This window comes from Curcuma longa, chromosome 14, assembly GCF_044706935.1.
Source record: "Curcuma longa cultivar G26 ecotype Majalengka, Jawa Barat chromosome 14, ITB_CL_G26_1.1, whole genome shotgun sequence".
In the NCBI taxonomy this organism is placed as follows: Eukaryota; Viridiplantae; Streptophyta; class Magnoliopsida; order Zingiberales; family Zingiberaceae; genus Curcuma; species Curcuma longa.
Genome location: NC_133874.1, coordinates 10748956 through 10761021, shown reverse-complemented (window position 1 = coordinate 10761021; position 12066 = coordinate 10748956). Strand labels below are relative to the sequence as shown.

The 12066-nt window shown below is 37.3% G+C and overlaps 1 protein-coding gene across 1 annotated transcript; it reads left to right on the top strand.

Annotated features, from left to right (window-relative positions):
- Positions 1 to 5639: 5639 nt before the first annotated feature.
- Positions 5640 to 12021, top strand: LOC141844885 (cinnamoyl-CoA reductase 1-like). The gene is made up of 4 exons (XM_074732859.1): positions 5640 to 5897; positions 11405 to 11509; positions 11581 to 11766; positions 11846 to 12021. The coding sequence occupies exons 1-4, from the start codon at positions 5640 to 5642 to the stop codon at positions 11906 to 11908; spliced, it is 612 nt and encodes a 203-aa protein (XP_074588960.1). The 3' UTR covers positions 11909 to 12021.
- Positions 12022 to 12066: the final 45 nt, after the last annotated feature.

Here is a 12066-nt window from a genome sequence, read left to right as displayed (position 1 = left end):
TCCTTAATTTTTTAAATTTGTCCTCCCAAATAAATTGAGCAAATAGTGACTTTAGGTAAATAGTGAGGTTCTAGACGCAAGGTCTTTAGGAATGGTGAAGTCTTGGAAGTGTGACTTTTAGACGACGCAACCTTTGGACACATGGAAAACCTAGGAGCATGACTCTTAGGTAAATTGGTGGAGGCCTAAAAATAGTGAGTTACAAGAGTTGTGTGAATGTAATCTCGAGTTCACTTATTAGTTGTTGTTTTAAAGAGATCTTGGCCAATTCCTTAAAATTAATACATAATAACATAGTCTCGCCTGAATTTACATAGTATAAGACTTTTAGTAGCTCAAGATGATATTAAATCGAAAATGCTATTGATTGTCAATGACCTCTACACCATAAAAATACAAATTCAATAGTTGATTAAACCTTTCGGTAGCTTGCATTTGACCTTACAAAATAAGAAGAAAAAAAGAGGATGAAAGGAAACGTACACGAATGACAAGCAGACGAAAACTGAAAACAGGGGAATGGCAAAATGAAAAAAAAAAAAAGGAGAAGAACATTAACAAAGATGTAGAACATAAAGCAAAGAAGATGACAAATAATCAACAAAAATGAAGGCAAAAAAGATAACTAATAGAAGGAAAAAATGATAGAAACAAAGCAGGTAAGGAATAAAGGAAAAGGAAGCATTAGGAAAGAAATTAAAAACTAAAAAAAAGATAAGTAGGAGAATGTAAACATGTACTAACATTTTGTTTGATTGTTACTTGTTTGATGTGATGTTGAATCCATCTATTCATATGTAAGAAAGCATGTAAATATTTCACAAGTGTACATGCAAGTTGTTATCTAATCAAGTTTCAAAACAATAATATTTCTAATAGTAAATTGGTTGCATAGTAGAAATTTATTAGTGTCAAATTAAGAAGTTAAGATGAATCTTTCATTACCAATTGAAATCTTTGAGGATTGGTTGCATGGTAGAAATTTACAATTATCATTGGTATTAAAAGATAACAATTGAAATCTTTGAGGATTATAAATTGTATCATTCTCAATATAAGAATAAATGCAAAATACTAAATAAGGAACATGTCTTTACTTTATTTACCTTAATCCTTTCAAAAGAGAACAATAACTAAAACATACTTGTAGTGGAGATTGAATCTATTTTACGAGGACACAACAGTTGATTAGAAGGATAATTTGTTTAAATAGGCATTTTAGCACCTAAAGTTATCAAAAGAAGAATAAAGGTCAAGTTTAAAAAAAATTACATAATTTGTTTGAAAGTAGTTGTCATTATTTAAAATAAGTTGATGGATACATGCAATGCATGTGACATAAAAATTCAAAATAAAAAAATCATAAATTGTTCATAATGTATTTTAATAATAATATTTAGAACTCTAATTTTTCATAAAGCACAAACTTAAGTATAAAAGTTGAGGCATTTTTAAATTGTGAATAAAGCACACACATAGAGTATATATTTTACAATATCGGCATTATTAACTAAGATCTATTGCAGTTATTGAGGCAGATTATTCACTTGTGCAAATCTATGATGTATGCAAATCGACTAATGATGAATTGTATGAGAGAGTTTTTTTAGATTCATATTTCTCAAACTATTAAATTCAACTCAAATTAAAAATCATTATATTATTTGGCAAGGAGAACATTTATTTAAAAGTTGCAACGTTCCTTTCTTTTAATGTTGAGACTATATTTTCTGAATTTATACATCAAAATTGGATTTCTTTAATCCTGGCATATCCATAGCCCAACAGCATTTACAAAGAATTCTAAGAATATAAATGAAAAAAAATTATAATTCACCAACTCCGCAAACTTCGAGTGGAATGCTTAGGAAACTTTTGGGATGAGTGAAGTCGATGATTAATCAAAGGTTACAAATAAAATTTTATTTGACATCCTCCTTTTATTTAAGTCTAGGATTCTAAACTTGACAATTAGAAATAAAATTTATGACAAATATATTCCTTACGCAATTTAAATACCAACAAATAAAAAATCTCCTCGGGATCAAACATGCTCATAGTTCAAAATAGGCACTTTAGATGCATATAGATGCAATTTAGACTTACCTATTGTCATTATGAAAATCATCAATCCATGCAACTACCAACACATGGTGTCAATCATGTTGCAGTTCCATTTGTTTGATTAGGATGGTATAAGAAGGAAGAAATAATAAAGATGATAATCAAGCATTTTAGTTATAATGTGGTATCAATATAAAATTATACTATGCGATATTGATTTAGATGATAATCCTTTTGTATATGATAATTTAAATCATATGAAACAATCACTTTTTTTTCTAGTTCATACACTTCGAGAAAATGTCAACCTGTAAATGCATGTATTTTTGCAAATAGAACCTCCGATTTTCATGCCAAAGTACACTTGTGCCACCTAGATCATTTATCAATCAATTGAATCTCCAAGTGATTCTTCATGTGTTACTTGTAGAATCAATATAGGTTATAACGCAATTCTTTTTTATGAATTTATAATATAGACCATTCAATTATCCTCAAAACTCTTGTAGTTGTATAGGACTCTTAAAATTTGACATCTTGTACCAGGTTGTTGATTACCAAGTATAAATACAATGCCCTTCAAAAAAACTCCACATCCTGTAAATATTTTTTAAAAAGTTACAATGAGGCTTGCGAAATTTAAGGTAAAAGGGACTTAAACAAAGAGTTCATTGCCAAATCAGAAAAAGATCCACCACAATGTGAAAGCATGGCTTTTCCAAGAAAAAAATAGAAGATCTTAATGGAGTTTGATACATAGAGTTTGTTTTCCACCTATTCATGATCAAAAGGGAACCCTCTCTATCTTGAGAAATGTGGAATGCACCCTATTTAACCTCTATTTAGTCACATCTCGTAGTTCCTGTTATATTTGAGAGGAATCCTAAGACAATCGTCTTAATAATGTACTATTTATTGGATAAATAAATCACTATTTGAGTGTACATTCTCTATGTATTTAATTAGCTCTTAAACTCAATTAGCATGGATTACAATTAGTGAGTATCTCTACATGTGTAATTATGTACGTATTGAAATATTCCCTAGTCGATGAATTGATGAAACTGGACATCATTGATTCTGTATGACTAACATATGTTAGAATCCTTGGTTTAACCATGCAGCCGATCCTAATTGCTGGAAACAGTAAGATGTTAAGAGTTAACATATGAATATTGATTAAGGATAATTAGTTCATCAGAAGTGACCTGCCACAAGACTTCATGCGCTTCTATATATATCTATAAAGATCTCATTGCAGATCGAGTGCAAGTTTTCTTCAACTTGAGGTATTTAAGTCATCTTGGTCATGGAAACTTATATTTTGACATCTTAAGCAAACGTCTTTACGGAAGTGTGAACCTGAGATAACTGGGTATAAGTAGAAGTGTCTGAAGGTGATTGAGTAAAGGATTCACCATTTTTTTATTAGGAAATGTATGCTCTATGACCATTTGTTAGGATTATTACTCGTAAGTTTTTGGCCAAAGTAGAAACACGTCAAGAGGATAGTCCTCTTAGACAGATGTTTGAGTAATTTGAATACGCTAGGTGTGACATAGTCAGCCTAGTGGGGACTGAGATATAAATCATGTCATGAACCAAACGGGCATAAGATGGATGAAAAGAACAGACGCACGAATAGTTGTAACTGCTGAAAGGTTCAGAAGTGGTTCTGTGATTTTTCGATTAATTGAGGGACATGATATACTACTAGGTGTCACTCATGATCGATCCATAATTAATAATTAATTATGGACAACCAACATAAACAAAGAGCTTATAAAGTCACACATACTACGAGATTATCCAAGAGACATAAAATGAGTTTGAAAATTTGATTCCTAAATCAAGAGATATTGAGTCTGGTTAAATCAAACGAAGGTCAAATATGAAAGATATTTTATCGGAATGAAAGCATGGATGTGTCACATCTTTTGAAGACAAAGTGGGCCCTATTTGGTTTAATTATAAACTAAATTTGTTTGATTTTAATTAAAAGGTTATTTGATTTTGAACTAACATGGTTTGGTCTTGAACCAAACTTAAAGCTATTGATTTGGATTTTGGTTTAACGAATACGGATTTTGATTCACGAACCAAACCCATTAGAGATCTATAAATATATTTCTATGAAAGAGTTTTAAAAACAACAGAATTAAAAACCCTAGGCATTAGGTTTTCTATCTCCTCTTCTCTTCTCCTCCTCATTGTTGTCACCCACCTCATCCTAGCCGCTGACCACACCGGCCACCCTAGGGGTTTTGTCACCATCCAAAGGGGCTTCCGGCCGGCAGTCCTCCACCGACGTCCAAGGGTCCGACCTCCCTCTCCACCTCCAGCCATCCACTGGCCCCGGTGTGGAGCTAGCCACGCCAAGCAAGTGGAGAAGCAAAGGATTATTTTTCCGCCGCGAGGTATCCTTTTTTCTCTGTCCTTGGCTATTGTTCCAGCAAGCAATTGTTGTTGCCGGAACTCCCACACCATTAGACTTGCTGCCCCTCATTGACAGCGAACCATCCAACCTTCGAACAATAGCTTAATCGTCTCCGTTCAGTTCGATTCGTATCATCAGATTGCTTTGAGCCGCCAGATACCGAATTGAACTATAAGTTCTCTCTTGAGTCACTTCGTCTCCTTCCTTCTACTAGTATCAAAACGGAGACATGGCACGTGAGACGTGACTTAGTGAAGTTGTTTCTAGGAGATCTCGGCGTGGATACGAATAGATGCAATCTTTTTGAAGGTTGCTAGTTGATGTCGTTTCTGCTTTGCGTCATCCAAAAGGTATAATTTACTTATGTCATCTTTTCTACGATTATGTCTGCATGCGTGTGTATTCTCGTGTGGTTTTTAATGCATAAATTATAATAATATAATCTATTATTACGTTTTTGCTACTTGTTTAGTGAAATAAATTTTAAAACGTGCATAAAAAATCCAACAGTTCCAACTTGATAGCAACTTGTTAAGAGTCTTCATGCCCAATGATTGAATGCAAAATTGTTTAACAACTATGCATTTCCTTTTTAGGATATTATAAGTCGTGAATCACCTATCTCCACCGTCCCTACTTGGAGGAGGTGACAATGTTGAGAAAAGAGAAAGATAAAAGAAGAGGAAGCTAGGGTTATCATTTGAATTCCATACAAGAATGTTAGAATTTAGATGAAATATATATATAAACCTCCTATCCCGACGAATTGGCAGTGGAGACAAGTGACCTGTGTAGCACGGATACTCTGTGCAATTTTTTTTTTGAAGTATCGGATACCGATACGGATACGATACGGATACGATACGCCGATACGCGTGTCGGATACGCGAAAAATGATATCGTTGACTTTCTGTAGATTTGACTAATCGGATACGCCTTGGATACGAGAGGGATACGCCTTGGACACGGGAAGGATACGTTTTTCCGATACGTTTGGTTGAAATTGCAAAAAATTAAAACTTTTGGAGGCTAAATCGAAAACATTAAACTTTGGAGGGTTAATTTAGAAATGTTAAAAACTTAATAACTCATTAAATCTTTTCTTTTTAACCCTAGCCCCACCTCACGCGCAGTCCCTATGCCCCACCTCACGCGCAGTCTCTCCCTCGCCCCACGCGCAGTCTCTACGCGCAGTCACCTCACGCATCGGCGACAGTCTCTCCCTCACGCGTCTCTTCTTCTTGGCTTCTTCTTCCTTCTTCATCACACGACTTCACCTCTGTCTCCATCAGAAGCTCGCCGCCTTACCGTCTCGCTGCAGCAGCCACTCGCCAAGCGCCACAGCCCGACCTCTTCACTCGCCGTCACAGTGTCGCCCAAGCTCCATAGCCCGCAGGTCATGGTTTAGTGATGAATCTGATAATTGACTATGTTTTTTGGTTTGTAATGGATATTATGAATGATGATTATGACTTTCTATCTCTACAATTTTTAATTTTTAATATTACACACACATCGTATCCTAGCTGTATCGTATCTTATAATTTCAAAATTTGTCGTATCGCCGTATCCGTATCGTATTTGATACGATACTCGTATCCGTATCCATGCAACTTAGCAAGTGACATAGTGGTGGGGCATGAAGAATTGTCTCATGTACATGATGAGTAGACCCGTCAATTTGAGTTGGGTCCATCGGGTTGGTTCATCCCACTAAACAATTTAAGCGGATTGGGTTAAAATTTTATCAACCCATTTTAAACTGGGTTCAAGTGGGCCAACCCGCCTAGGCCCACGACCCACGTACGTTGGCCTGCGACAAACTTAGATTGGCCAGTAGGTTGAGAAATTTTTTTCTCAAAATTTAAAATTAAAGTAGAAAACTCAACGGACTAGCGGGCTTGACCCGTTTAAACAGCAATCCAAATTAAAAATTTTAACTTGACCCGTTTAAACTGTAAACCAAACTTAAAATTATAATATTTGCTATACTTTTTTATTTTTTGACAGATCCATGGGTTGGTCTGCCCAACCCACAATCCGTCTTAAGTTAGATTGAGTTAGAGATTTATCAACCCGTCAAATTGGTGGGCTAGCCCCACCCCGCTATATGCTGGATTTCTAACGAGTTGGCCTGCCCCATCAATGGTGAGAGGTGAAAGTTTCCTATTTGCATTAAAGATTTATGGAGAGCATAAAATGAGATCCACTAGCACTCATCAATATTACAGAAGAGAGGAAGTAGAACGAGCATTCTTCAAGATTAAAGAAAGTGTTATGGGAGGAGGTTGGTTTGAAGTGGGTGAGCATGGAGGATTTCGATGAGACAACAACAATGTTCCATAAAGGGGAGCCAACCAATATTAATGGAGTAACGGAGATGAATGAGAAGAAAGGGTTAGTAGATAAACTTAATGGAATTATGTATTAATCTTTAAATAAAATACAACAAATAAAAATCTCAACCAACAAACATAGAAAGGGTTAGTCGATGCTAGATAGGAAGGGTGGCACTAGCGTCACTATTGCTCGCGCAAATAGAAGGGCAGCGTCGATGGTTGGGTGTGCGGTGAGGATACGAAACATTGGACGGGTGTGAGGCAACAGAAATTAGGTATTAATTAAACTTAAGTTAATAATATCAATCAACTCCTAGCTATAAAAGGATAATCTAAACAGGCTTAGTTAAATTCTAATAAAACTATCCCATTAACCTAATATATATATATATATATATATATATATATATATATATTTGTTTAATTTTTGATATATAATAAAATTTTTATTTATTTATTTACTGAATTTTTCCTTTTTTTCTTTTTAAAAAAATATTTTATTTTTTTATTTTATTTATTTTAATTTTTTTTTTAATATTTAAGTTATTTTTTATTTTTTAGTTAATATATTTTATATTTATAAAATACCAAAACTATATTGCCACGAAACCATATGGTATTGAAATTGTATCGTTCCAATCATAAATCAAAACTCCGATACAAATCAAGATTTTAAATCATGCTTAAACAATTCCCTAATCCTCTGACTCATCTTAAATTGAATCCTAAACCTATGTCTTTAATTATTTCTAAACTAGAAAGACTTTTGCAGTCACTCATGTGCATGATGTTGGCAGCATAAATGACAGTAAATGTACTATTAAGATAGATAAATTACATTGGGACTTTATATCAAGTTGAAAAGGGAACAAAGTAATAGTAGTGTAATAGTTGCTAAGAGCTTCAAACTGAAAAGCATTTACAAATAAGTAAAAGAGCTCAAGAATAATGGCAAGATCTTACCTTTGATGGATCTCATCCTTCTTGGATCAACAGAAGCAAGAACTTTTTTCTGCAATCATCAATAATTTTACTAGTTGCCATAATGAGAAAGTAAATTAAATGCTCCCTACTAATCATTACATGCTAACTATCTTGGATTAAAAAAAAACAAATATAAAAAAATTTACAATGATAAATACATTTAAGAGAATTAAAACACTTTTTTTCTATATTGTTCATACAATAGAAACTATACAAAAATTAGTGTAAGAAGCATCTTTGCAGATCTGTATAGTGTAAGAAACATACATACACAAATCTGCTATATAGACTTATTAGATTGAATTTAAGAAATATTGGAAACTGATCGTTTGATGCCAATGGACATCTCTGCATATGTGGATGAGAGCTAGATCCATATATGGTGACAAAACGACAATACACTTAGGTTCTGCATGCAAGCATGTCATGCAAGAGGTTTTCTGAATAAAAGGAAATTGTGAAGGAATAGCCAAAGTTTCATAAGCAAATAAATTCAGTAATAATGAGTACCAAAATAGAAAAATAGATATATTACCATAATTTAATCTGGTTCTAGAACAAGAAAATCACAAATGAGTCAGAACTTTTTGATAACAAAATTGACTCTCAAATACACAAATTCAAGGACATTTGACCTTTTAAATATACATTGAAATTATAAATACATATAAGAAAAAACAAACCAATGAAAGAAGAGACAAGGATTCAACAAAGCTCGATTTGACATTAGGAAAGAGAGGACAGTTTAAAGAAAGCTGATAAAATACAATAATATAATGAGATAAGGAAAAAAGGTTCTTGAACATATGAAGCTGCCTCAATCATATAAAAAAAATGCACATAAGTCAAAAGAGAATCTATGAATATCCTATGGAACATCTAATAATAGTGTAGAGTTATGAATAAACAATATCCATTGGACCATATTATAGCTTCTTTTCGATCAAATTTCACAAGCAGTTCTATATCTTCAAGATGAGTTTCTAAAATGTGAACATTTCATAGAAAATTGATACCATGTAAATGTAAGCATTTATACATTATTCCTTTTCCTTTGTGATTAATGCAAGACTTTTGCAGAACTTACTAATAGAAACTTGTTCCATTAAAGCACATCAAATAGTCATTTCCTCCCTCTCTTGTATAGGCAACTCTTAGTTTTTGCACTCATCTCATCCTGCTTCAAGTTCAAAGTTGCTTACAAAGGTTAACTATATGAATTGGATTCGCTTATCATCTTGATGCCAATCTCGCATAACACGTGGGGGTAATATATTTCTGCTATAACACAAACATCCCTAATTAGTCTAGTCGAAGGAGGTGTAGTCCGACCGATTGGATTGTGCTGAGTTGTTATCAGGATACATTGATGAGGTGTCATAAGGCAAAGTCATAAGCTCGAGCCTCGGTGTTCCATGCGACTAAGGGCTCAGTATTCCGAGCTTGTCATAAAGCAAAATTGTGAGCTCAGGCCTCTATGCCCCACGCGACTTAGGGCTTGGTGTTTCAGGCCTGTCATAAGGCAAAGTTGCAAGTTCAAGGCTCAGTGCTTAGGGCCTGTCGTAAGGCAAAGTGGCGAGCTCGGGGCTCCTGGTCTGTCGTAAGGCACAGTTGCGAGCTCGAGGCTCGGTGCTCCGGGCCTGTTGTAAGGCAAAGTCACGAACTCGAGGCTCGATGCTTCGAGTCTGTCGTAAGGCAAAGTCGCGAGCTTGAGGCTCGGTGCTCCGAGCTTGAGGCTCGGTGCTCCGAGCTTGTCGTAAGGCAAAGTCGCGAGCTTGGGGGTCGGTGCTCTGGGCCTGTCCTAAGGTAAAGTCGCGAGCTCGGGGGTTCGGTGCTCCGAGCCTGTCTTAAAGCAAAGTCGCGAGCTCGGGGGTCAATGCTCCGAGCCTGTCGTAAAGCAAAATCGCGAGCTCGGGGGGTCGGTGCTCCAGACCTATCGTAAGGCAAAGTCGCGAGGTCGAGGCTCGGTGCTCTAGGCCTGTCCTAAGGCAAAGTCGCAAACTCGGGGCTCGGTGCTCCAAGTCTATCGTAAGGCAAAGTCGCGAGCTCGAGGGTCGGTGCTCCGAGCCTGCCATAAGGCAAAGTCATGGGCTTGGTGCTCCGGGCCTATCGTAAGGCAAAGTCGTAGACTTGGCGATCGGTGCTCCGGACCTGTCGTAAGGCAAAGTCGTGAGCTCGAGGCTCAGTGTTCTGGGCCTGTCATAAAGCAAAGTTGTAAGTTCGGGGCTCGGTGCTCCAGGCCTGACGTAAGGCAAAATCACGAGCTCGAGGCTCGGTGCTCCGGGCTTGTCGTAAGGTAAAGTCGCAAACTCGGGGCTCGATGTTCCATGCCTGAGAGTTTTGAAGCATTTCAATATTAAATTTATGAAGTAATATTGCAAAGATTAAAGACCCTATAAATAAATTAAGTTAAATAGAGTTTAAGAGGATATCTGATGATTCAGAGAGTGACTTATGCTCAATGTTGAGGCTCTACTTCAATAATGGTAGAAATATCTTCTTATCTTGAACCGACACCATCGTAGTTGCAGTAATAGTCAAATCAATTTTTTTCTTCCAGAAAATTATAGATTATTTAGATCTTGTAGGAAGCATTCTCCAATGTTTCTTCTTGAGATCACCTACGGATGAGTCATCATCTGAAGATGGTGAAGTCACGCAAGACCCATAGACGGTGGAGCTCCTGTCAGGCATAAAATATTGTGCGTGCCCTGCTAGCGACAGTCTGGGCAGAAGTGCAGACAAAAGGGGTCGACCTCTAGCTAGGAGATCACGGATTCACTAGGGAGCAAAGCTAGTGGAGCACTGAGTGGGAGATCAACAATTGGGTTAGAGGGGAGAGCTCGGGCAGTCACTAAGATGAGAGCTTACACTACAACAAAAATGACTTTCCGCAACGCGTCACCGCAGCGCACATCATAGGCGCGCCGTTAATAGTTGCTTTGACAACGCGCCCAATAAAATGTGTTGCGGATAATATCATATTTTTATCAACCGCAGCGCGCAACAATAATACGTTGTTAAAAATACTTTTAACAGTGCACATTGTACACCGTTAAAATTATTTTTGACAGCGCATATTGTGCGTCGTTAAAAGTATTTTTAACAGCGTACAATGTGCGCTGTTAAAAATTTATATTGACAGCGTACAATGTTCGCTGTTAAAAATTTATAAATTATAACATTAATAATATTAATATTAATTTCTTTTTAAAAACTCCTAAATTTTAATTTTAATTTCTTTTAAAATATTGTAACACCTTTTTTCCCCATATTTCCCCTCGCGGTCGCCCTTTTCTCCATCCCGCTTCCCTCTTGCGCCGCTCGGATCCTCTGGATTTCTCTGAGCCCTAAACCCTCCCGCCCACGTTGGTTCCGAAGGGTTCGGACGATTCGGCCATGAGAATTGAGTTGTGGATGGAGGAGGCGATCTTGGGCGTTAGAGTCTTGTAGTTGCAGAGGTTAAGGCAATGCGGTCCTCCTTCACCTTCCTCTTACCTAAACTTCCGCAGGGGACGAGGCCGAGACGGCGCACCTGTGAAACCTCCCTGGCGCCTCCGACCGCCTTCGCCTCTTCCAGATCGACCTCCTCGACCCTGACTCCATCATCGCCGCTATCCGCGGCTGCGCCGGCGTCTTCCACCTTGCCTCGCCTTGCACAGTCGACAGCGTCCAAAATCCGCAGGTGCGTCCCTACCCCTTTCAAACCCCCCTCCTTCCTCCTCGTTATTCTGACCCCATTTCTTCTCTGATCAGAGGGAACTACTAGATCCGGCGGTGAAGGGGACTCTCAACGTGCTCTGCACGGCCAAGGAGAGTGGCGTGTGTCGCGTGGTTGTCACATCGTCGATCTCTGCCATCATCCCTAGTCCTGGATGGCCGGCCGATCGGGTCAAGGACGAGAGCTGCTGGACCAACCTTGACTACTGCCGACAGAAAGAGGTGAGAATTTGAGATCACGTCACAAGCCCTAACCCAACCAACAGATGTTTTACTGCGGTTATCACCTCGTGCGCTTCAGCTATGGTATCCGGCGTCCAAGACGATGGCTCCTTATGGTTTTTATAGGAGAAATTTTTGCTAAAGGAATCCCAAAGAGTAGGTTCCATAAATTTTGTATGATACCTATCATCTCTAGTAACTTTGCTAACATCTTTCTGAATAATTTCAGGCTGAGAAATTAAGGCAGAAAGAAGAATTGAGGGCCTAGTGTAAGCGCCGTTGTAGATAGCATCAAGGTAT

Bases quoted from the DNA above. Each gene is read 5' to 3' on its own strand.
- LOC141844885 (XM_074732859.1), top strand. From the start codon at position 5,640: ATGCCCCACCTCACGCGCAGTCTCTCCCTCGCCCCACGCGCAGTCTCT. The intron at 11,510-11,580 runs GTGCGTCCCTAC...TTCTCTGATCAG, and splicing joins ACAGCGTCCAAAATCCGCAG to AGGGAACTACTAGATCCGGC. The intron at 11,767-11,845 runs GTGAGAATTTGA...CGTGCGCTTCAG, and splicing joins ACTACTGCCGACAGAAAGAG to CTATGGTATCCGGCGTCCAA.